This window comes from Pelophylax lessonae (genome assembly GCF_965119305.1).
Source record: "Pelophylax lessonae genome assembly, chromosome: 13".
Taxonomy (NCBI): domain Eukaryota; kingdom Metazoa; phylum Chordata; class Amphibia; order Anura; family Ranidae; genus Pelophylax; species Pelophylax lessonae.
This window is the reverse complement of record NC_138780.1, coordinates 130,127,664-130,154,782: the sequence shown is the minus strand read 5'-3', so window position 1 is coordinate 130,154,782 and position 27,119 is coordinate 130,127,664. Positions and strand designations below refer to the sequence as shown.

Sequence of the window (27,119 nt, the reverse complement as noted above, 5' to 3'; positions counted from 1 at the left end):
TGAACTACGAGAGCGCTCACCAGTGCCCATGCAGTTAATTTAGAAATATATGCCATAAATGCGTGGAACCCCAAACAGCAACACTTATTTTAGATTGTGACGGTGGGTATGGGAAGAAGAACCCTCACCCACTATCATGGGGGTATCAGGGGTTGTGGGCAGTTGCTGTATAGTAAACATGTTACACTCTAAATATGGATGTAACATGTTACTAAAGGTGAACTTGGCCTTAAATTTAGAACCATCTATATGGCAGCAGTTGAAAGCATGGCATAGAAGAATACCACTGAAAATCCACAAGCAGTTGTATAACAATTGGTAAACATATTGTGTTACTTTTTCTTAATGTATTATTATCTATATTCTTCAAACCAGTAGCAGGAGATGCACCTTAGTTATTGTAACAATTAAGACAATAAAGATCCATCACAAAAACCGTGAAGAAAAAAAAATGCAGGAAGCTTACTCTTTGAAAAGCAGCTCAGTGATCATCAATCATGTAACGGCCATTACTCAGAAACCATAGCTAGTTTATACAAGGGCTGATAGTAAACATGAGCAGAATTGGTTTTAATTCATAGACACTGGTCATCTGGTCTCTGCAGATGGGGACAATCCCAGTCAAGCAATCAAAGAAAGTCAAGCTACTGAACTGTAACTCTCCTAGAGGTAGAGGTAAAGATAAAATGACCAATGCCTCAGCATTAGTCAAGTAACTCACCACCCAAAGAGGAGAATAAATATATGAAAACACCATTAGTGTAGGTTCACACCGTGGGCGGGTTTCAAATTGTGCGAGTTCAGCTGAACTTAGAGGATTCCAAACCGGCATTTTCAGTCCGACTTCGGGGGGGGGGGGGGGTATTTGACAGATGTCTATTGAAATTGCCCCCTGAAGTCGCCAAAAGTAGTGCAGAAACTATATTTGGGAGTCAGTGTTGCGCCACAAAGTCGGCATAGAACCAAATCAGATGGTACTATTGCTGGCAATAGGTTCCGATTTGACATGCGAGTTGACATGTCAAATCATCCCAATGTGAACGTGGGCTTCTTGCGATTCAATAAAGCATTTGTCACTCACTAGTACAGTTACCTTCAAAAGCCATGCAACAGTTGCAGTAATAGTTCTGACACATGGATCAGATTCAGTTGGTCTTATATGCATCACTTTCAAAGAATTATCACCATAAGGAGATGGAGTTCATTAAAACCAACTCTAGGTTTGTGTACAGAGATTGCCTTCCTGTGTTGGCCAGCCCAGTGCGTTCAAAGTGGAAACATTGTGCCACTATGAACATACGTATTCTTAGTGTCACTTCCCCTTAGACTGACAGAGGGCAGAGCCTGATGGCTGATGCTGAGAGACTAGTTCCCCATCAGCTTGGTCTTCATTGTGGTTAGCAGCAGATGGCAGTGGGCAGAATCCATACCCACTGAACAGCCTGCTAGGGGCTATGGAATCCTTCCACTACTGTCCGCTGTCAAACACAAGGACGGCAAACCTGATGGGTAACTAGTCTATTATTATCAATCAGGCTCCACTCACTGATAATCTTAGGGGGGGGGGGCATTGTGATGGGGAACTAGTTTCTATACATAATCCATCAGACTTGACCAACCCAACAGCCTATCCCCACAAGGTAGACCTGCAAGAAAACAGCCAACCAGTCACTAAAGTGGTTCTGTGACAGGCATAGTAGCCAGGCAAGGAGCTCAGTAACACTAAGCCTGTGATTTTTTATTGTGTTAAGCATTACTGAGCTGCACTAATGCCTCGTACACATGATTAGATAATCGTACGGAAAAAAAAAAACACTTTTAAAATTGATCACATGATAATCTGATCGTTAGTACACAGCTTTCGACAGCCCATCATGACATTTGGTAAAACAAAATCTGAAAGGACAAACCCGAAAACTTTTGCCGAACGATAGCCTAGCGAACGACAATCGTTTAATCAGTACAGTATGCATTCGCTAAAAATCAATAGACAAAGACCATGCATGATCAGAAACACAAAAATAACCTGGAAAAGGCCTGGCTGCCATTGTTTTTGTTTTGCACTATCCGATACGTAGCTACGCAACCAGGAAGCTTTTCCAGAATCGTACGAAAAAAATCATATGTTTAGTACGCATTGTTGAATTCGATACTAGTATCATGCAACAAAATGTGAAGGATAAGTCGTCCGATAATCTAATCATGTGTACGAGGCATTAGAATGGAAGGTCTGATAAGAACACTCTGTGCGGCCCCCAGGATGTGGCATTTACAAGGATATAATACAAGTAGCAACATTTGTTGTACAATGGGAGGCAGTTTTTTTATGAGTGTTAACAATGCTCTGTTAATTCCACTGTATGAGTTGTTTTAAAGCCTCGGCAGGGTGATATGTTTTTTTTTTTTTTTTTTTAAATGGCGGGTAAAGCTCCATTCTAAAGGTCTAAGTTTATCAATATAGTTCAGTTTATGTCAAAAGTTCATTCTTTTCCAGCTTCTTGGCTAATGTTTTGAAAACTGTAGTTTAGCATTTACAAAGAGGTTACAAGCTGATACAAGCACCAAAAAAAAGAGCATACAAAATTTAGTTTTTCCATCCTTCTGTAGGTCTCATCAATAATTAGGAGATCAAACAGTGAACTGTGTGTCTGACTATAGGGCTGTAAGACTGTATACAACATGATTACACTCATGTGCACGTCTATAAACAAAACACCAAAAGGCAAAGTCCGCTGTCTAACAGAGGTCTTTTTCTATGATTATAGCACTGCTAGATGTCTATAGTAATCTATTGTCAGTACTGAGATTAGTGCACATACAGACATTTCATTGACATAGAATTGTACTTTTAACCAAGTCTAAATGTTTCTTTTAAGTTTAGATCACTTTGTGCAGTATGTGTTTTCTAGGAAATTCTTACATATAAATTCTATTTTGTGTGTATATCCCCATTGCTCCTTGTGCTTTGCTTCATATACATCTTACTGTGTAGTATGCAGAGACGAGTCATTGTGAGATGGTTTAAATATACTGGACCAATCTCTAGCCAAAGTAACTATGTAACTACAGTTGTATTTCATATGCTCACAAGCAAATTAATTAAATTTCTTTAGTTTGGAAATAACAATGGTCTCAGAATGAGTGTTTTTTTTTTTTGTTTTATGTAAATAATGTGTCCTTTTTGTACTGTTTAATTGAGAATTATTTAGTTCAGCAGAAGGAGGACTAAAGTTACATTTTAAAGTTATTAATATCCAAAAAACATTTTAAAAAAGTAAATATACTGAATGAACTTTAAAAGGAAATAATAATTTTGACTGCATAACAAAGATCAGTAACTGAATAGCTTTTTTTTTTTTTATCTCTATGAAGTTTTTTTTTTTTTTGCGACACATGTGTTCCCAAGTCCCCTAGCTTGCCATGGCTATTGCTAAAAGGACATAATATTAAATAGTAGTTTGCCAATATCATTAAAATATCGACCTGTGGAATATTAACTTGATAACACAAGGGGCTAAATGTTGTATTAGAGATTTTTTTTTTTTTAAGATTATTATTAGAAGAGTGAGACTTCACAGTGGATGAACACAGTTTTAAACACCTTCCATCTTAAATTATTATTAGCCTAAATTATAGCGAAGGCTACACATGCTGAAAAATAACATTCTTCAAAAGAATGCAAAAAGCTTTTTCCAGACAAAAGTTAAATAAGTTCTATAAAAATATGATCTATACCATTATTTTTACTGGAATAAGGCTATACATTTACCATTGTGAGCAAGTCATATCCTCGTCTGCTACTGGAGTATTCCCATTACTGTATAAAAAAAAATACCTCCACTTGTAGTTCAGAACATAGCAAAAAGGTAGATTGAAAATGTTATGTTTTTATGATATTTTGGGGTTTTATTTTATTCAGTTTACATTTTATGGGTTGTAATCATTTAGGACATGCTCACAATTATTTTCATGTCAGAGAAATACCTTAAGAAAAGTGCATCCACTGTTCTCTGATCATTTCAGCCACCAACGAAAAGGACTACTACAGAATACCTTTGTCTATTATGGAATGCCCACTGATCTGCTTGGACCAAACAAACATATTTAGTTAAAGTTCCAGTAAAAAAAGGGTTATACATAGAAACATAGAAAAACGCTGAAAAGAGCTTTCGGACCAGTGAGAATCAACACGGAAACACAACAAAAAAAACACACAGATAGATTTCAAATAAGCATTTGTGACCATTTATAGATAAAGGCATTGTGAGAGATGGCTGTTATTCTGCTAGTGCTGATTTATTTTGCAGAAGGCAACTGGTTTATTTGGGGTTCAAAGTACTTGATCTTGATGTTCACTATTTTTTTTAAGCCTGAGATGGAGATGCATGCTGGTGCCTGGGCATGTTATAATATGCCTTCCTTGTGTGCAGCCTCTGTTTTAGGAAAACTTTGTTTTGACATAAAGAGAACAAAGGTGATACTGGATATCTGACCTCCATTGTTAATCCTCAGAGCTTTAGTAAATGACAGAGTGAGGCTAAATACATCTAATATGCAAAGATTTCAAAATATATGGCTAGCATCAGAAACACTCTGAGCAGCAAATTTACAAAACAGTTGAAGTTCACTAAACAGTCACTGCAGATGAATCTTCCCAGCTCATGTGTTTTTAAAATGACAGCGATTGATTCACTACCAATGGATGTTTGAAGTCACATTCACTACTAAATAAGCTCCTAAAAGTATAAAGAGCATACATAATATATTCTGATATCTAGAGATTTGCACAGTACTGCAAGATACGTACAAAAAGTAAGAGCTATTAAAAATTACATTTATCACTGAGTGTGAGTGAGGCTTCTATGCGATTGGCAGCAAAAAGGTTTATTGTCCATTTAGTCACATCCATTGTTGCATTCAAATATCACATTGCACAAAAGTTAGAGCCAGTTTCATTTTATTCTTCTTTTGTAGGTCACCCAACGTGTCTACAATTTACTGTAAACATGACTGAAGCTGTAAAAACCTACCAATGGCAGTGCATTGAGTGCAAGTCCTGCATCATTTGTGGAACATCGGAAAATGATGTAAGATACCAAGTGCTTGATTAAATTCTAAAAAAAAAAAAAAAAAAATGGTGGTAAATCAGGGTCATGCAGATTGAAGTTAACAAGGTGAGGATGCGACCCATTTTATGTTTTTTTTTTTTGTGTTGGGGGGGGGGGGGGGGGTGTTGGGGGATCATATGAGTGAAAATCTTGTGGTGTTCCAGCCTATAGGTTAATGCACAAGTACTTTTTTTTACCTCTCTATTTTCCTTACATCTAGTCCTGCAGTACACTGCACCAATATACAAAATGAAAATATTATTTTAAGCATTAAAGAATACTTACCTTAGAAAATGTCCTTGCCCTATGTCAGGAATGTAGCTGTGGATGACTTTCATAACCATCAGGGACAGCCTACACTGATCAGTATTCATCTATGTTTTAGAGTTCTTTGCAAAATTCTATATTATAAAAGCATTATCTACAGTATCTGATATTAAGTTATGGAAAAACTCAAAGTAACATTATCTACAATTAGAAAAACAGAATATGAGCAATAATGAGTAACTTTTGGTCCTTTGTTTAAAAGCTGACCTACAACTGGTCAGTAGAAGTTTCCTGTAATACTAAGAACAAAGCAAAGCAAAAGAACAAAAAAGAAAGCAGACAGAGAGGGGTAGAGTTACAGAACTGAATTCAACAAAATTTTGGATAATTATTTCTGTGGAATAATTTATTAATACTTGTAATTTTGTCTCCTTACGGACTGAAATAAATATGTCATTATGACAAACTAAGAGTCCTTTGTGGAACTCACTATTAAAATGTTGTTTTCAGTGAATTTCTTTACTTATATAACATACTCTATTTACATAGGAACAGCTCCTGTTTTGTGACGACTGTGATCGTGGCTACCATATGTATTGCCTTAGTCCTCCAGTGGATGAACCCCCAGAAGGTACAAATTCATGCAACCATTTATTTTAGCTGTAAAATATATTCTGCCTTTAAATACATTTAAGGCTGGTCCAAATAATTAATACAATTACATTTCCTAAAATTTATGAAAAAACTATACTTTACTAAAAAACTTTGTATCCTAAATGCTTTTACTGACAATTTGCAAGTGTCAGTTTTCTTTAGAGCGAAAATCCAGAGTCACGGCCTAAATATATTTTGTCATCTCTCACTGTGAGACAGCCCCCCCCCTTTTGCACCTAAGAACCTGGGGCAGAAAAAGCAGCCAATTGCCAATTGGAGGTATTTCCTGTAAGTGACAGTGCCTGCTTTGGGAGGCTCTCAGTTGCAACACAGTTTATATATACAGAATTGTGCATATAAAAAGGAGTTTTGGCCGAATTCTAAATTTCATATCTTGGTGTACAGCTCAGGTTAGATATTCACAAACCCTGGGTTGGTGGCTGCTGTGAATAGACACTGGAAAACCTTTTGAACACAACCCCTTGGATGTACCCCTTTAACTCTACCCCACTCCATGAGACCTCTTTTTAGCAAGTAATGCATAATAACATAGGAACAGAGGGTAGGGTGTGGCCAGTGTCTTGCAGTACACGCTAAGACAGTGTTTCTCAACCTTTTTTCAGTCAAGGTCCCCTTAAAAGATTATGGACAATCTCGAGGCACCCTTTAAAAATAGAGCTAGAAGGTTGTAATGGTGCACAATGAAAACCTGTGACTTTGTGTAACTAAAAGCCAGGCTTCATCCACACGCCAGCTTGTATACAATTTTTGGGAAATATTTTGCCAAGGCACCTCTGAAGAAACCTGAAGGCACGCATAATTTGGTACAGGATGCAGTTTGGATATTCAAAGACCCTGGGTAATCTCCAAGGAATGAATCAGAGGGGGTGGGAAAAAAACAAGGCAAACAGAACAGTGGCAACAGAAGCAAACAAGGGTCAAAATCACAACTCAAGAGTGCTGCTGAAAGAACCTTGCAAGCAAAGATTTAATCTGCAGAGGCCTGGTCATCTACCTGGTAGAACTTAGAAAAGAAATGGACCAGGTGGCAGCCTTAAGAAGCTGAACAACAGAAGCTTGATATTGGGAAATCCCAGGAAAATCCAACTTATCTGATGGAGTAACCATGTAGAGATAATGAGGGCAACTTATACACGGCTCAAAAAAAATTAAAGGAACATTTTGAAAACACATCAGATCTCAATGGGAAAAAATATCATGCTGGATATCTAGACTGGGTAATGTGCTAGGAAAGAAAGAATGCCACTTTGTTTGATGAAAATTAACCCTACAGAGGGTTTAATTCAAAGGCACCCTGAGAAACAAAATGAAAAAATAAACAGGCTAGTCCATTTTGCTGAAATTTCATTACATCAACTCAAAATATTACACAGTTGTTTCTTTGGCCCCCCACATGCTTGTATGCATGCCTGAGAATGTCAGGCATGCTCCTAATGAGATGATGGATGGTGTCCTGCAGTATTTCCTCCCAGATCTGGACCAGAGCAACACTAAGCTCCTAAACAGATTGAGATGCAACCTGGCAGCCTCGAATGGACCAAAACATAATGTTCCAGGGATGTTCTATTTGATTTAGGTCAGGCGAGTGTGGGAACCATTCAATGGTATTAATTCCTTCATCCTCCAGGAACTGGCTGCATACTCTCGCCATATGAGGCCGGGCATTGTCCTGCACCAGGAGGAGCCCAGAACCAACAACACCAGAGTAGGGTCTGACAATGGGTCCAAGGATTTCATCCCAATACCAAATGGCAGCCAGGGTGCCATTGTCTAGCCCGTAGAAGTCTATGCGTCCCTCAATGGATATGCCTCCCTAAACCATCTCTGACGCACCACCAAACCAGTCATGCTGAACAATGTTACAGGCAGCATTATGTTCTCCACAGCTTCTCCAGACCCTTTCATGTCTATCACGTGCTCAGGGTGAACCTGCTTTCATCTGTGAAAAGCACAGGTTCAAGTGGGGAACCTGCCAATTCTGGTGTTCGATGACAAATGTCAATTGAGCTCCACAGTGTGGGAAGTGAGCACAGGGGCTACTAGAGGACATCAAGCCCTTTGGCCACCCTCATGAAATCTGTTTCTGATTGTTTGGTCAGAGACATTCACACCAGTGGCCTGCTGGAGGTAGTTTTGTAGGGCTCTGGCAGTGCTCATGCTGTTCTTCCTTGCACAAAGGAGCAGATACGGGTCCTACTGATGGGTTAAGGACCTTCTAAGGCCCTGTCCAGCTCTCCTGGAGTAACTGCCTGTTTCCTGGAATCTCCTCCATGCTCTTGAGACTGTGCTAGGAGACACAGCAAACCTTTTTGCAATGGCACGTATTGAGGAGTTTATAGGGTCCAGGTGTCGTCTCATGCTACCACTAGTGACACTAACCCTAGCCAAATGCAAAACTAGTGAAAAACATTCAGAAAAGATGAGTAGGGAAAAAAAAATGTCAGTGGCCTCCACCTGTAAAACCATTCCTGTTTTGGAGGTCATCTTGTTGTTGCCCATCTAGTGCACCTGTTAATTTAATGAATATCAAAGCAGCTGAAACCGATTAACAACCCTCTTTGATACTTAACTGACCATATCAATATCCCAGGAGTTTAGTTGACTTGATGCTTTACTCTGATTAAACAGTGTTCCTTTAATTTTTTTTAAAAGTGTACTTAAGAGCATAAGCCTTCACAATGAGTTATCTTTTCCACTTGGCAATGGTGGACTCAGAGGCAGGGTGTCCTTAACGAGACCCTGCAGGCAATACAAAAAGTGTTTTTTTTTTATACAGGACATGGCTGTCAGAGACACCAGACCGCTCTGACTATATCTAGACACAGGAGAGCATTTCTTTGGGATGCTTTAAGGCAGGACGCAAAAGGGAGGAAAGAATGTCCTCACCAAATTGGATGGCTTAGGCCACCTTGGGTAGAAAGGAGGACATTGGACGCAAGACACCTTTATCCTTGTGAGAATCAAGAAAGGACGTATGCATGATAGAGCCAATAACCCAGAAACACATCTGACTGACTTAAAGCATTTCAAAGCACATTTTTTTTTTTTTTAATTAAAACAATAAACATCTTATTCTTGCCTGCTCTGTGCATTGTATTGCACTGAATGGCCCCGAACCACACAGCAAGTTGTAAAACGTTTTTTACCTTAATGCAAGGAATGCAATAACCACTTTACGACCGCCCGAAGCAGTTATACTACGGCAGGCAGCCGCTCCTGCGCAAACTGCCGTAGGTATACGTCAGTCGCGCGCAGGGAGCTAGAGGGCGAGTGCAGCGAGCTCCGATTGCCGTCTGACATCCGCGGTCGTTCCCCGCTGAGAGGGAAGGACGGGCAGCTGTTGTAAACACAGCTGACTGTTCTTCCTGGAATGATAATAGAGCCCGTGTGATCCTTCTATATAGGAACACAGGTCTCCATAGTCCGTTCACAAGCCACGCCCCCCACAGTTAGAATCACTCCCCTAGGCTCACATTTATTCCCTTGATCGCCCACAATATTAACCCCTTCCCTGCCAGTGTCATTATTACAGTAACAGTGCATATGTTTAGCACTGATTACTGTAGTAATGTCACTGGTCCCCCCAAAAGTGTAAAAAATGTCAGTTAGGGGTCCAATCTGTCCACCGCAATGTCGCAGTCCCGCAAAAAATCGCAGATCGCCGCCATTACTAGTGGAAAAAAATAAATAATCTTTCCCGTAGTTAGTAGACGTAATAACTTTTGCGCAAACCAATCAAAATACGCTGACTGGGATTTTTTTTACCAAAAATATGTAGCAGAAAACAAATTGGCCTAAAACGTTAGAAAATTTTGATTTTTAAATTTGTTTTAGGAATGTTATATAGCAGAATGTGAAAAATATAAATCGCACAGGTGATCAAATACCACCAAAAGAAAGCTCTATTTGTGGGGAAAAAAAAGGACATCCATTTTATTTAGGTACAGCATCGCAATTGTCCGGTAAAGTAATGCAGTGCCGAATCGCAAAATGTGGCCTGGTCATTAAGGGGGAAAATCCTTAAAAAAGAAAAAAGTTTTGATTTTTAAAAAATTTTGGTAGCCTCCAAGGACTTTGAAATCTGTTTCTGATTGTTTGGTCAGAGAAATTCACACCAGTGGCCTGCTGGAGGTGAATTATAGAAACTCAAACAAGCGAGACACAGAAAAGGAGCGGGGAGAAACCCCCCGCGACTCACACCAAGTAATGTACACCTTCCAAACTCTATGATAAACCTTCCTGGAAGTAGATTTCCTAGCCTTCAACAGTGTAGGAATCCCAGACTCTGACAGCCCTCTGTCTTTCAGCACCTGGCTTTCAATTGCCACGCCGTTAAAGCCAGCGACCGTAAAGCAGGATGGAAGATTGGTCCCTGAGACAGAAGATCTTCCCCGAGAGGAAATTTCCAAGGAATGTCTGCTACCAGCCTTACCAGTGTACCAGGACCGGTGAGGCCAGTCTGGTGCCACCAGAATGACTAGAATTCCTTCTACCCCGATTCTGCATAGCAGTCTTGACAGAAGGTAAATTGGAGGAAAGACGTAAATCAGACTATACTAACCCCAAGGGGCCACCAGAGCGACTGCGGTGTCGGCCAGAGGATCCCAAGACCCTGGCACGAACCTCTGCACCTTCCTGTTGAGACAGGAAGCCAGCAGGTCCACATTGGGGGTCCCCCACCAAAGACACAGTTGATGAAAAACCTCCGGGTGAAGAGATCATTCTTTAGGATCCAACATCTGCCGACTGAGATAGTCTGCTTGCCAATTCTCTACCCCGGGAATGTGCATAGCACAGAGGGCCGGAACATAGTCTGCCCACCACAAGATGCCAGCCACTTCCTGGGCCGCCAGGGCACTCTTTGGGCCCTCTTGATGATTGACATATGCCACAGCCGTAGCATTGTCCAATTGTATCCGCACAGGGCGTCCCTGCAGACGATCCGTCCATTGAGTCTGATCGCCTGAATTTCCAGGATGTTGATTGGCAACCTGGAGTCCTCCCTAGCCCAGATACCTTGGGCTGAACACATTCCCAAGACACCTCCCTATCCATGGTGATTACAGTCCAAAAAAAAGTATTTCCCAGACGTAGGGCCGGGGAGCGGAGCCACCATAGGAGAGACTCCCTTGAACTCGATTCCCAATGACAGCAGAATCAGATTTCCAATGACAGCAGGTCCTTGTTCCATTTAAACAGAATCTCCCTTTGCAAAGGTCTGGTGTGGAACTGTGCAAATGGAACTGCCTCAAAAGGTGGAGACCATCGGACCCAGCACTTGCATGCAAGTCCTGAGAGACGATCGATGGTTGGACAACAGGAGCCGAACAGTCTGCTGTAGCGTCAGTAGTTTTGTCTGAGGAAGAAAAACCCAGGCTGACGCGGAGTCCAGTGTCAGATCCAAGTAGTCCATCTTTGTGGATGGAGACAGTGACGATTTCTGAAAATTCAGTGTCCACCTGAACTCCTGCAGAGTTTACGCCGTAACCTCCAAGTCAGCTTCTAGAGCCGAGGAAGACACTGCAACGCAGGAGCAGATCGTCCAGGTAACCCAGTACCGCGATCCCCTTGTGCCGTAACAAGGCCAACAATGGGGCCAAAACCTTTGTGAACACTCGAGGAGCTGAAGCGAGACCAAAGGGTAACGCCACAAATTGAAAGTGCTCCTGGCCCACGGAAAAACAAAGAAAACGCTGATGCCTGACATATTTTGGAATGTAAGCATCCTGGAGATTGATAGAAGCCATCAGATCTCCTTGATGAAAGAAAAAGCTACTACTGTGCGGATAGATTCCATCTGAAATTTCTGAACCCGAACAAAGTGGTTCAGAGCCTTGAGATCCAAGATCGGACGAACCTTGCCTTCCTTCCTGGGAACCGTAAACCTTTCTGGGAACCGTAAACATTCTGACTCTGAAACCGGCACAATAACTCCTTGTGCGAACAGGTCCTGTACTGCTCCGCAGAGGCCCTGTAGCTGCTCTGGAGACAGGCGTAAGCTGGAAGGAAAGAACCTTGCTGGAGGCAAGGACCAAAACTTGATGTTGTAACCAAACCGAATCAGTTTGTGGACCCATTTGTCCTGAATCAGCAAGGTCCACGGATCCGGTAAAAGACGAAGACATCCTCCCATCCCAGATGCGGTTGAGGATGCCCCTTCAGGCTGGGGAAGGCTTCTCTGCGGAAACAGACGCGCCCACTTTGGACTTACCATTTAAGGGTCTCTTGAAACCTCCCACAAAGTTACGGGTGGATCTCGAGCCCTTTTCCTGCTATCCAGATGGACGTAAGGGGCACTTGTGAGCCGAAAAGAAGGGACCCCTCCTACGGCCAAGGTTCCTTCCCCTTGGCAGCCTATGGAAGGAAAGTATTCTTACCTCCTGTAAGGCCCTTAATAATCTCTTCCATAGAGACACCGAACAAACGGTCACCTACACAGGGAAGATCAGTCAGTACCTTTTTAGAAGCCTAGTCAGCTGACCAGTACTTCAACCAGATTATGCGGTGAAGGATCACCGCCATCACAGAAACCCTGCCAGCCAGGGGGGCGGCATCAAGGGATGCTTTACTATTATACTGTTACCCTTGGATCTGCCAGCTCAGAAGGATGTTGACTCCTCTCCAGATCCTGGCGCAAAACCTTAGTCCATTCCGTTAAGGTCTGGGATACCAAGGTAATAGCAAATACCGGTCTTAAAATTGAACCAGTCACAGTGAAAAAGTACTTGACCAGAGCCTCCGCTCTTTTGTCCACGGGGTCCTTAAAAGATGGGGAATCTTCCACCAGCAAAAGTGTGGTCTTATTCAGCCTGGAAACCTGAGAGTCTACTGACGGTGGAACTGTCAGTTTCTTTAGAAGAGACTGCTTAAAGGGATATCTTCTAGCAAAATGCTTTCGTATTCCAACCATGCATTTCGGGGAACCCTACTGACTAGTGACAATCTTGTCAAAATAGGCAGAAAAGGGAAAAACCTTATTCACCTTGGAAGATTTGCGGGTGCCAAATTGCACCGGCGCTGCTGACTCAACAGGAGCCGAGTCCTCCAACTTTAATGTTTTCCCCACTGATACAATCAGGGCCTCGACCAGTGCTTTTTCATGCGTGGCTGCAGAGGACGACGACTCATCCTCCCTATTAAAGCACTCAACACGCGTGGACGCAGACTTAGTGGGCTGACTTTCGTCCACGGTGGCCAAATCCATCTCAGAATCTGAGGAAGCAGAGGATACAGGTGAAAGTGGGGGGGCGCTTCTTGCCAGGTCTCTTTTGCAGGGCCATATCTACTTTGGCTACTAGTGACTGCAGGGCAGACTGAGACCCAGAGTGTCCCCCAGCTTCCAGGAGTGGATCGGGTGGTGAAAAGAGCTCCCCAGGCTCCATGACCATAAAGGGTTAGGCGGAACCGCTGCTCAGCAAAGATCAAAAAAAAAAAAATATATATATATATTTTAACGGTAGACCCCTCCCCCTGTGCACCGCTGTGGCACTACAAGAAGCAGCGCACCCACGGCGCTGTATACAGCAAGGAAGAATAGTGTACCCCCAGAGACTCACCACCCGAGGAAAGAGCCTAAATGATCTGTAACACTGCTGGAAAGAGGAAATGCCGATCTGACACTAGAGGCCCCCACAGCCTCAGCACTGTCTCAGACTACAGGAAAATGGCCGCCAATGCAAGTCTATGGGGACATCGGAGCCGCCGGTCACTCGCGCGGGAATGTCAGGGAACGAGCGGGAGCGCGCCTCCGGCGGCGCGCGCGCTCGCCCCTAGAGGCTCGTGGGCGAGTGACGTACCGATACGTAACTCTGCCCAGGAGGGGCTGACCGCCGCAATATATAGTCGTGCGGCGTTCGGCAAGGGGTTAAAATTGCACACACTCGTGGAAAGGCGACAAACGACAGTACTTGAAATCTCTGTAGGCAATGATTTTAAAAAAATTTAACGGTTACCAATTTAGAGTTACAGAGGAGGTCTTTTACTAGAATTAATGCTCTTACTGTAACGATCGCTAACGATACCTCACATGTGTAATTCTAACTCTGTTTATATATATACAGGTGCAAATTACGTATGCGTTTTCTTTGGTGCGCGAACACGCAGGGACAGGGGCGCTTTAATGCAATTTTTTAAATTATTTTTACACTGTTCCTGTAAAAAAAAAAAAATAATAATTCTGATCACTTTTATTGCTTTCCACTCCCATTGTGATAACGGCCGAGCGCCAATTTAGCTGCATCAGTTGTTATCACATGAAAGCAGACTGCCGGCTCAAAAAAAAAAATCGGTACTGGTATGATGCCTCTAGCTGCAGGCATCATCCTGGTATAATCACTTCAACACAATGAAATACAGGCACGTGATTTTGCGAGAAGTGGTTCTAAAGGCAGATGTTTTTTTTTTTTTATCTTAATGCATACTATGCAATAAAATAAAAAAAAAAACTTCTGTGTGCAGCAGCCCCCCTCCCAACTCTTACCTGAGCCCCATCCCGATCCAGTGATGTTGCACGAGAGCCTCAGCTGTTCGGGACTTTCCCTCCTTATTGACTGAGAGAGCAGCGGGAGCCAGAGTCAGTGAGCCAATGAGGAGAGAGGTGGCAGGGCTGAGCTGAGGCTCCGTGTCTGAATGGACATACACAGCAGCTGCTCTGCTACCCCCCCATAGCAGGCTGCTTGCTGTGGTATCTGGAGGAAGGGGCCAGGAGCGCGAGCAAGGGAGAAGAGAAGGATCTAAGCTGCTCTGTGTAAAACCATTACACAGAGCAGGTAAGTAGGACATGTTTGTTACTTTTAAACAAATAAAAACCCAGGCTTTAATATCACTTAAATGCTGTCCTTCGGAAATCCCCTATTGTCAACCTGGAACTCGATCAGGGCCACAGTCCCTCAGGCCTAGGGAGGGCTGGATCAGAACTGCCCAGAGATGTACTACATCGTGTGCATTGTTTCACAGTTTAGGAAGAGATCATGAGACAATCCTGGCACAAGAATCCCGTGGATTTTGATGGAGCATCCATCCAGTTGATGCCTGATCTCTCATGTCTCTTAATAGTGAGGAAGTGATTGGTGACACCCCTACTGGAGCTCATTTGCCAATAAGGGGCTACTGACAAATGGGGTTATCCCTTTTATATTAAGATAAGAAAAGACACCTGCTCTTTTACCCTCCACAGACATAAGCAACCCAAGTTCTTCAGATGCCTGGGAATTGCTTTTGTACCCATTTTAAACTGGCTAGATTCCCCAGTGGATGATGGCAGACTCCAGCAAATTCCACTTTCACAGTGCTACAGGAGTACACGCTCATGGAAAACCCACCACTCCTGATAATTAAGGATGCATTGCTCAAGTAGCTACAATTTCATCATGATTTAGTAACACTCTGTCACACCTCTTAAGCTGATGTGGTAAGAGATCTGTCGTACATGAGCCTTCTTTGGACAGTTACTGTAGAAACAATATGTATGATGCAATTAACCACACATTAGCAGCGCTTCTAAAAACACATAATTGATAAAATCATAAATAGATATACATCTCTATATTAGAGTCCTCTGAAAAAGAAAACAGAGTCTTTGCAAAATCGTTCCCAGTGTTCATAAATGTAGTAGAAGGAGAGATCAGTGTGGTCAAAAGCCAATCAAAGCCGTCACCGCACCTCGTGGATTATCACCCCCCTCAAATATTGCACTCACCAGAAACATAAATGTATGGGGCCAAAAAGCACACTCATTCTCCTTAGATAAACTCCACACCTTGGATCAATCCTCTCATCACCTCTCCTCAAGAGTAGATCACAGGAGTAGAGACCAATCAGCTAATGATTGCAGAGGACTCTATATTAGGGTCATCCGAAAAAGAAAACAGAGTCTTTGCAAAATCATTCCCAGTGTTCATAAATGTAGTAGGAGAGATCAGTATGGTCAAAAGCCCATCAAAGCCGTCACCGCACTTCGTGGATGATCACCCTCCTCAAATATTGCACTCACCAGAAACATAAATGTATGGGGCCAACAAGCACACTCCTTGTCCTTGGATAAACTCCACACCTTGGATCGATCCTCTCATCACCTCTCCTCAAGAGTAGATCACAGGAGTAGAGATCAATCAGCATACCAGGAGAAAAAGTACAGACTGATAGTGAAGCCCGTTTAAACTGTTTATTAAATAAAATAAAAGTTCCCCAAACAATATGCACTTACAATGTAACAATCAAAATATAGCAATACATGCAGACACTTCAAAGCTGATATACCGGCTAGCAGCGTGATCTCACCGCTCTCCGTCCAGCAGTGATCAGTGAGGACAGCCTGCAGCTCGGTCCCGGCAGTAATGTAGCGTGGCAAGCCGTGTAGTCCAACCCTGATGCGTATCGTCATGTGACTTCCTCAGAGGGCGACTGTGCCACACTTGCCTCTCTTTTTTAGGATCATTCATCATGATTCATGGACCTTTGGCCATGTCCAGGAATAAACTTGCTCCTTTAGCATCTCTCTTGACCTGCTCCATGGGGAGAAGCACTCCTTCAGAACTGGTCCTGCTTACTGTGCATACAGTCTGGATACCCCCTCCTTCTCCATATGTGACAGAAGGGTGATGTATAGTGACTTTTACTATACCACCCCAATGGAAAGAGGGGTTCCACCGCCAGAGATGTTCTCTTCCCCCTAAAGGGAGGGATGCTGTAGAGTAGAGCAGGAACCGCTCTTATAAGAGCTAGTGATTTAGCGATCCAGAAGAAGAGCGAGAGAGCTGGTATAGCCTTCTCCCACAAACATGAGATGAGACTCTATGTTGAGGGTAAGCAGGAACTGTTTATTGAACCCACTCACACACATTATATACAGTATCAGGTCTGGTAAGTCTGATTACATCATATGCAGATGAAATTGTATACAGAAACAGAATTAACCTGACCGAATTATCTAGCCACCTGGACAGAAACAATGTGGGCTCATTAACATTTAACAATGGGACAGGCAGACTTAACAGAATCCACATCCCACCTCAATACACAGACAGTATTAGCATATTCAACAATGTGTGGAAGACAAGTGGTTGAGCTGATGATATTAGCAATCTGCTACGAGTATGACTGTTGTATGTTCGGTAGATGAATAAAGTGAACATAAAATGAAATAGAAGGCAATGTCCCCAGCTCATAGGAGAATGAAACAAAGGGGTTTACAATCCAGGGACAGGGTGATCTGTCACAGTGAAACACCCCTGAAAGACCATAGACTTAAGCCTAGTACACACGCAACGATTATCGGCCGACCGATCGTCCGTCTTTTGTCCAGAGTGGCGTTTTGTTGGTTGGAATGTGCCTAGACTGCACACAAATTTTCTCGCCCGACAAAATTCTACTTCAGAAGTTATGTCATGTGTTGGTTTGCTTTCTTTGTCTTCTTTCTTCTCTGAGCATGCCCAGACTTGCTCATTAGATTTTTCCCTGTTCAAATCTGTACTGACTGCACGAAAATCGGCCGTGTTTTGACAGCGGCCAAAAATTTTATAGCCTGCACACCAGATTTTTTTCGGCCGAAAAGTCAGAGTTGTCGGAAGCATCATACTAACAAGCCAAAAATCGGCAGATCGGTCGTTGGACGAAAATTCCCTGCCGATTTCCGACGCGTGTTTACGAGGCTTTAGAGGAGGGCATTGATGGAATTATGCACCACGCATCTCAAACTAGGGAAGAACCTTTAACAGAAGACCCCACGGATGGACTCTCTGCTTCTTTATGTCCTTTATCTTAAACATTATGCGTTTCTTCTTTCTTACATTTTTGCTCTTACATGCCTGTTTATATAACCTACTTGGGTCCTTCTGAGTGACCCTGAGTTCATTTTTAAGGCTTGGAACATTCCCAGGACACAGACAGAGCTCCCTGACTGCTAAAAGATCCCTCTACTTTCTTCTTTTTCTTATATCTAATAATGTGGCGTGCATATTGGGGAACAGGAAAGGGACCAGCACCCATGAGTACCCAATTAGTTTGTCCTGGGATGCACTCTTACCTTAATTTGTCTATACCTTTATAGGTGGCAGTACTACTAAGGCAATATGGGCCAAGTGGGTCTCTTAGATCAGACCCAAGGGTGGACCTGGCACAGCCCTGGGGGTGCTTCCTAGATAGGCATTTTTTCATGCACTGTCCACACTGAGGAATCATATATAGACCACAGACCCTTCCAGGCATACTGGAACCTATAGGTCCAATTTCAACCTACTTTAGATTTTGTATTCTTCATCCCTAGTTATTGATATTCGTGTAGAGATGTGCAATATTGTTCAGTTACAGTTCCTTTTTTTATTCTCAACCACTGATGATAAGTGATAAATGGAATCTGCACCCCCCACCCCACCTAGGGCAATACTGTAAGCACTTGTCTGGCTGCGACTTCTTAACATAACCCATAACCCATCTTAGTGGACATCTTCCAGTTTACAAGCTGATATTAGGGCCATTAAACTATCATCTATTCGTCACCCTAAATCCAAGGGGACAAACTTGTAGCTTAGCTAAATTAACTGCAAAAAAGGTAACCACCCTATCTTTATCCCAACAGACAAAGTCAATCTCATTACATGGCACGCCATGTCCTTAGGTTGAGGATGGATTCTATGTAACTTTTAACACTGCTGTATCAACAACCTGCTCAGATAAAGCATAAGCATGATAAAAGCATTACATTTCTTTCTGATACCAAGTGGGGATTGCTCATTACGTCTTTTCTTATTGTTTATAGTTACCCATAAGCGTGCCTCCAGTTTACTCCTTGACTGCCTACTAAAAACCCTACATAAGCCACCGTCCACCTTTAGGATGGATGTAACATTTTATATACAGTGGGTACGGAAAGTATTCAGACCCCCTTAAATTTTTCACTCTTTGTTATATTGCAGCCATTTGCTAAAATCATTTAAGTTCATTCTTCTGCCTCATGAATGTACACATAGCACCCCATACTGACAGAAAAACACAGAATTGTTGACATTGTTGCAGATTTATTAAAAAAGAAAAACTGAAATATCACATGGTCCAAAGTATTCAGACCCTTTGCTCAGTATTTAGTAGAAGCCCCCTTTTGATCTAATACAGCCAGGAGTCTTTTTGGGAAAGATGCAACAAGTCTTTCACACCTGGATTTGGGGATCCTCTGCCATTCCTCCTTGCAGATCCTCTCCAGTTCTGTCAGGTTGGATGGTAAATGTTGGTGGACAGCCATTTTTAGGTCTCTCCAGAGATGCTCAATTGGGTTTAAGTCAGGGCTCTGGCTGGCCCATTCAAGAACAGTCATGGAGTTGTTGTGAAGCCACTCCTTCGTTATTTTAGCTGTGTGCTTAGGGTCATTGTCTTGTTGGAAGGTAAACCTTCGGCCCAGTCTGAGGTCCAGAGCACTCTGGAGAAGGTTTTTGTCCAGAATATCCCTGTACTTGGCCGCATTCATCTTTCCCTCGATTGCAACCAGTCGTCCTGTCCCTGCAGCTGAAAAACACCCCCACAGCATGATGCTGCCACCACCATGCTTCACTGTTGGGACTGTATTGGACAGGTGATGAGCAGTGCCTGGTTTTCTCCACACATACCGCATAGAATTAAGGCCAAAAAGTTCTTTTTTGGTCTCATCAGACCAGAGAATCTTATTTCTCACCATCTTGGAGTCCTTCAGGTGTTTTTTTTAGCAAACTCCATGCGGGCTTTCATGTGTCTTACACTGAGGAGAGGCTTCCGTCGGGCCACTCTGCCATAAAGCCCCGACTGGTGGAGGGCTGCAGTGATGGTTGACTTTCTACAACTTTCTCCCATCTCCTGACTGCATCTCTGGAGCTCAGCCACAGTGATCTTTGGGTTCTTCTTTACCTCTCTCGCCAAGGCTCTTCTCCCCCGATAGCTCAGTTTGGCCGGACGGCCAGCTCTAGGAAGGGTTCTGGTCGTCCCAAACGTCTTCCATTTGAGGATTATGGAGGCCACTGTGCTCTTAGGAACCTTAAGTGCAGCAGAAATATTTTTGTAACCTTGGCCAGATCTGTGCCTTGTCACAATTCTGTCTCTGAGCTCTTCAGGCAGTTCCTTTGACCTCATGATTCTCATTTGCTCTGACATGCATTGTGATCTGGAAGGTCTTATATAGACAGGTGTGTGGCTTTCCTAATCAAGTCCAATCAGTATAATCAAACACAGCTGGACTCAAATGAAGGTGTAGAACCATCTCAAGGATGATCAGAAGAAATGGAAAGCACCTAAGTTAAATATATGAGTGTCACAGCAAAGGGTCTGAATACTTAGGACCATGTGATATTTCAGTTTTTCTTTTTTAATAAATCTGCAACAATGTCAACAATTCTGTGTTTTTCTGTCAGTATGGGGTGCTATGTGTACATTCATGAGGAAGAAGAATGAACTTAAATGATTTTAGCAAATGGCTGCAATATAACAAAGAGTGAAAAATTTAAGGGGGTCTGAATACTTTCCGTACCCACTGTATATCCATATTGTTTTATCTTAACACCCCTTTCCACCTTATCCCTCTGTACCTTGTTCTAGGAACTGAAACCTCTTCCTCCCTATCCTTACCGGTTTCCTTATCACAATGTCATCCACTTTCACCCTGGTTTCCCCTCCACATCTCAGGAGCTACTATCCCCCATTTTCCCATTAAATGTTCTCCATCCAAAAGGTTTCTCCTTCTCCCTTCCACCCCCCACCACCCATACACAACCACTTTTTAATTTATTTTTTGTTTTCTTTTCCTCTGTTTTGCGGAGCAAACAAGGAAGAACCTGCACTGGAGGAAAGGTATACTATATTAGCCAGAATAGCATCCAGGAATTTTCCATTGCATCGAGTGGTAAGCAGTAGGGATGTAACGATATTACCGCTATCGCGGTATCGCGGTGTTTTACATGGCCCAATATCGTCGTGGTGGGTGCACGGTCTGGCCGCCGTCTATGTGTCTCGTCGGCTCCTGTCTGTCACTCACTCACCTCTATGCTGCAGTGCTGCTTGCTTACTGGCCGAGCCGAGGCGAGCGGCTGCCAGTTGGTTTGGAGCAGTGTGGGTGGGCAGGCTTGTGGGGCGGAAGCGGAGCCAGCGCACAAGAGCGGCGGACTCGGCGGAGCAGAGCCAGCTTCCACCAGGCAGGCACCACGGCAAGACAGTGACACCGGACCGCCGGTGAGTAATGTGTATAAGAAATTAAATGAAAAAAAAAAACACTGACGCCACTCATGTACTTGTACGCAGGTAGGACCAATCAACTCCATTGATTGCTTTTTTCTGCATCCATTGACAAAATTATGTAGGGTAAGGGATCCTGACAATTACAGGCCCAGTGAATGAGTTGTATCGCCCAAATGGAGTGGTCTCTAGCTTTCCGACCCATAATAAATCTTGTTTGGTCCGGATGGATAATATAGGGCATGAGGTGTTTCAATCTGTTCACTAATATTTTTGCCAGAATTTTTTAATCCACATTAAGAAGGCATATGGGGCAGTAGCTTTGGGGTCTCTGGGGGGCCTCTGGGGAGATTGCACTACCCCTTGCTAGGGAATTAAAATAATTGCACATGGAGTCTGATAGAAGGGGAAAAAATACCTTGTAGTATGCCTTAGTGAACCCATCTGGGCCTGGACTTTTCCCACTAGGTAGGGACTTTGATTCAATCTCAGTAGAAGTGATTGGGGACTTAGGGGAGGGAGGCCAACAGAGACTAAATATTAGTGTATACCTGTCAGCTTGGCTGTTTGAGCATCTGGGGATAAGTTTGAGTCTAAATTGTATAGTTCAGCCTAATAATCGTTGAACCCCGAGGCAGTTTTAGAGGACAGGGCAACATCCTCTCCAGAAGAAGAGGAGTGAAGCTTATGTACATACGCTTGGGCAGAATTTAACAATACCGTGAGCTTTTCCACAATATCGCAATAAATATCGTACCGTGAGGTCAATATCGAAATTGTATCGTACCGTGAGATTTTGATATCGTTACATCCCTAGTAAGCAGTCTAGAGGAATGGAAGGCTGGAGAGTAGACTTGAAAGTTGATTATGCAGCCAGAAGCCTAAAGAAGCTGGATAGTCATTAGGACGTTTGCAGCTAGTTTTGATGGAGAGGAGTCCTTATGAAGAAAGTCCTCTGTGATGTGAATGCCCTGAGTTCTTAGAAGGGCAATTAGGGGTGCAAGAACGTCGGGGCCAATGATAGCCCAAATGACAGTGCAACAAATTGAAAGGTTATACTGAGAAGCGTAAAAGGGGGTGATTCGGTGGTTAAATTAGAATTAAATAGGAATGCAGGTAAGCATCTTGAATGTCTACTGTCCTTGTCTGATGATTCCAGGCAAAATTTTGGAACATAGATACTAGTTTAAGGAATTTAGGTCCAGAATAGGACAAATAACCCCACTGTGTTTCAGTACCATGAACAGGTTTGGTTTTAGAGAAACAAACCCTCAGCACAAGGACTTAGAGTACAAGTAATAATCTCACTAGGCCATAGGTTTGAGAGAAACTGAGGGGGCAGAGCTTAAAACTACAGTATTTTATACCTGTTGCAAAACCACTTATTGAGTGGGACGTCTAGTACCCTGAAGGATGCAAACTGCAACAAATATCCCCTCACCAATAAGATTAAAGTGATTCTAAAGGTTGTGATTTTGTTATTTTTTTATTTTAATAACAAACATGTTATACTTACCTGCTCTGTGCAATTATTTTGCGCCTCACCCCTGCCAAGTGACCCCCAATAGCAAGCCTCTTGCCAATGAGGAGAGCGAGACATGGGAGAGTCGCTCTCATGCACTTAGCTGGATTTAATTCAGGCTCAAGTATAGGAAGACAGAGGGGGGCTGTACCCAGGTTTTTACCCTAATGCATTCTAAAAAAGAAAAACCTTCTGCCTTAGAACCCCTTTAAGGCTGCCTCTTTGTTGTAAAGAAGGCCTTGTGGCAGACACATTGCATGCCTCCAGGTGCCATTGTTCTTTTGCTGGGCATCTAATGTGTTCCTCTGTTATACACTGCTATATACGCTCCAACATGGAGACTCTCAAAAATTTGAGCCTTGATGTAAGCACTGAGGTATCCACATACACTCACCGGCCACTTTATTAAGGACACCTTGCTAGTACCGGGTTGGACCCCCTTTTGCCTTCATAACTGCCTTAAGTCTTTGTGGCATAGATTCAACAAGGTATTGGAAACATTTCTCAGAGATTTTGGTCCATATTGACATGATAGCATCAAGCAGTTGCTGCAGATTTGTTGGTTGCACATCCATGATGCAAATGTCCCATTTCACCACACCCCAACAGTGCTCTATTGGATTGAGATCTGGTGACTATGGAGGCCATTGGAGAACAGTAAACTCATTGTCATGTTCCAAAAAACAGTTTGAGATGATTTCAGCTTCGTGGCATGGTGCATTATCCTGCTAGAAGGAATCATCAGAAGATGGGTACACTGTAGTCATAAAGGAATGGACATGGTCAGCAACAATACTCAGGTAGGCCATTGTGTTTAAACAATGCTCAATTGGTACGAAGGGGCCCAAAAGGTTACAAGAAAATATCCCCCACACCATTACACCACCACCAGCCTGAACAGTTGATACAAGGCAGGATGGATCCATGCTTTATTGTTGTTTATTCCAAATTCTGACCTATCATCTGAATGTTGCAGCTGAAATCGAGACCTGAGAGCAGAAAATGTTTTTGCAATCTTCCATTGTCCAGTTTTGGTGAGCCTGTGCCAACTGTAGCCTCAGTTTCCTGTTCTTAGAAGTATTGTGCATTCAGAGATGGTATTTGGCATACCTTAGTAGTAACAAGTGGTTATTTGAGTTACTGTTGCCTATCATCTCGATTCAGTCTGCCCATTCTCCTCTGACATCAACAAGGTATTTTAGTCTGCACAACTACCGTTTTACTGGATATTTCCTCTTTTTTGGACCATTCTCGGTAAACCCTAGAGATGGTTGTGCTTGACAATCCCAGTAGATCAGCAGTTTTTAAAATATTCAGACTAGCCCAGCACCAACAATCATCTCACATTCAAAGTCATCCAAATCCCCTTTCTTTCCCATTCTGATGCTCAGTTTGAACTTCAGCAAGTTGTCTTCACCACATCTAGATGCCTAAGTGCATTGATTTACTGCCATATGATTGGCTGATTAGCAATTTGTGTTACCAAGCAATTGAACAGGTATACCTAATAAAGTGGCCAGTGAGTGTATATTTGTGAAAATAAAACCTCTGTTTTTAATGTGAATTGTTAAGACAGGGTCATTTTTTTTTTTTTTTGTAGGCTAGGTGGTAAGTGTGCTGGGAAATTCTTGTCTGTTTGTGGCAGACTTGGTGAACTTTGTGTTCCAAGTCTTGTGCCAAAAAGGGCTGGACTTTGGTTAGTTTTGAAGATTAAACCTTAGGCCCCTTTCACACAAGTGGACCTTTTGCCTGTTTTTCATTCATCCACTGACGGATGAAAAAAACAGACAGCAATGCATCTCTATGGAAAAATGGATCTAAACAGATAATCATTAATTTATTTCGGTTTACGTCTGTTTTTTTGTAACAGATTAAAGCCCTAGTTTCCTTCTGTTAAAAAAAAACGATCAGATGTAAAACAAACAGCCTATTTTTGCATTAAAGAATAGCTCCAGGGCTAAAGTGATTAAAGTGGTGTTCCAGCCTCACCCCCTCCAAAAATTAAAAGTCAGCATACTGTAGCTGCTGACTTTTAATATTAGGACACTTGCCTGTCCTGGAGTCCAGCGATGTCGGCACCACAGCCGATGTCTCCATGGGCTGTCGGGTGCTGCGGCCGCCATTGCTGGTGAGGGAACCCGGCAGTGAAGCCTTGCGGCTTCACGAGCGGGTCCCTAATGCGCATGCACGAAGCGCGCTGCACATTTGGATTGGCTCGGCGGCAGGGGAAGGCGGAGGGGGCCAAACTTCCGAGTGGCGGCGCCGTGGTGCCGTCTCCCGGAAGTGGGGAAGGGTACCTGTTAAAAACAGGTACTCGTTCCCCCCTCCCCCCTGAATGGTGCCAAATGCGGCACCGGAGAGGGGGAGGAAGCAAACGAGCGGAAGTATCACTTTTGGGTGGAACTCCACTTTAAGGACTCTAGCTGGAGGATGTAAAAAACTGATGTAAAAACGGATGAAAAACTAATGACAAACTGATTTAAACTTTCTTTGAAAAAATGTGACTGAACTGAAGAGACAAACGGTCTGCATGTCTGTGGGACCTTAAGCGCCTTTCCTCTTGTGACCTTAAGGCCCCTTTCACAAATGCGGTCCGTTAATTTCATCAGTTCAGTCACGTTTTTTTTAAAGAAAAAAGGGATGAAGTTTACATCAGTTGCTACATAAATCTTTTTACATCCACTACCCATGCAAAAACGATCCGTTTTCCTGTTTCCATTTTTTTTCCGTCTGCTCCATTATTTTAATGGAACCAAAACAGAGCTTTGTTCCATTACAAAAAATGGATGATGACGGACGTGGATGTAAACTAAAGTAAATGGATGACCATCCGTTTTTTCATAGAGATGCATTGATGTTCACTTTTCATTTGTCAACAGATGGATGAAAAACAGATAAACGGTCTGCATGTGTGAAAGGGGCCTCTCATATTTAGGAACACAGGTCTCTGTGTTCATGCAGCAAGCCCATCCCCCACACAGTTAGAAAGCACCCCCTAGGGACACATTTAACCCTTTAATCACCCCTGGTGTTAACCCCTTTCCTGCCAGTGTTATTATTACATTAACAGTGCATTTTTTTAGCACTGATTACTGTAGTAATGTCACTGCCCCCCCCCCCCCAAAAGTGCCACAATGTCGCTAAAAATAGCTGATCGAGCCAATTACTAGTCAAAAAAATAAATAAAAATGACATAAATCTTTCCCCTAGTTTGTAGATGTGTTAACTTTTGCACAAACCAATCAATATACACTTATTGTGATTTTCGTTACCAAAAATATGTAGCAGAATACAAATTGGCCTAAAATGATGAAAATATTAGATTTTTTTATTTGGAATGCTATATAGCAGAAAGTAAAAAAAAATATTTTTTTTGTTTATAGCGCAAAAAATAAAAATACCACCCAGAAAGCTCTATTTGTGGGGAAAATAAGGACATCAATTTCATAAGGGTACAGCATCGCACGACCGCGCAATTGTCAGTTAAAGTAACGCAGTGCCGTATCGCAAAAAATGCCCTGGTCATTAGGGGGTAAACCCTTCCGGTCAAGAAGTGGTTAAGAATATGAAATATGGTAATTCAATAAGCATAGAAAAACTTCTCCACAGGGCAGAAAGAACCATCATCTAAAAACACTGGCAAAAAACTGAGGTCTTTCAGATGGGGTAGAGTTTTGCCAGTGTCAAATCACCTGCAGGCAGCAGCCTTTAAACACAGGGCCCATGAATATCCAGTCTGTGACCTGTACTGTATGATTAAGGTAAATCTGGTTCTTGATTACGAACAGCCAAATGTAACTAATGGAGATTGAAAAGTTGTCAACCTGATTACATGCATGCATCTCATGTCTATAGTAAAGATCTGTTGAACACTGCAATATATATGGCAAAAAAAATGAATGAATATGATTTTAATATTTAACAAAATTACTCTGCTTTCCTGTAGGAAGTTGGAGCTGCCATTTGTGCATCGATGACCTACAAGAAGACGTGTCTATGCCCTGAGTAACACTGGATATGCCACGATTGAGTAAAATCGAAGATACCTACAACTAAATATAGCAATTGCATTTTTTTTAAATATTTAAAAAAAAAAAAAAATCACGTTTGCATTATTCCATTGTTATGACGTTACAGTCACCATGACATAAAAACCATAAGGTTTAAGGTAATTAAGAACATCAACAGCTAGCAATATAGATTGCAAAGTCTTATATACAAAGCATACTTTTTACCATACAGATGGCCACATTCTTTATCTATGCTTATAAAGTAACATTGTCAAGACCTGCCATAGTTATGCTGACTTGAATATTTCCTGAGCACTGACCTAGATCAAATATTCAAATGTGGAAAGTCAG

The 27,119-nt window shown here is 42.5% G+C and overlaps 1 protein-coding gene across 2 annotated transcripts in view; it reads left to right on the top strand.

Annotated features, from left to right (window-relative positions):
* The window catches only part of DPF3 (double PHD fingers 3), a 491,728-nt gene extending 464,874 nt beyond the window's left edge, over window positions 1-26,854 (top strand). The window contains exons 10-12 of one of the 2 annotated variants that reach the window (XM_082275031.1): window positions 4,975-5,087; window positions 5,925-6,006; window positions 26,705-26,854. In XM_082275031.1, the coding sequence (XP_082131157.1) occupies window positions 4,975-5,087; window positions 5,925-6,006; window positions 26,705-26,763 (254 nt within the window). In that variant the 3' untranslated portion in view covers window positions 26,764-26,854. The remainder of the gene's footprint in view (window positions 1-4,974; window positions 5,088-5,924; window positions 6,007-26,704) is intronic. The other variant, XM_082275032.1, reaches the window with a different exon arrangement.
* The last annotated feature ends 265 nt before the right edge of the window (window positions 26,855-27,119 follow it).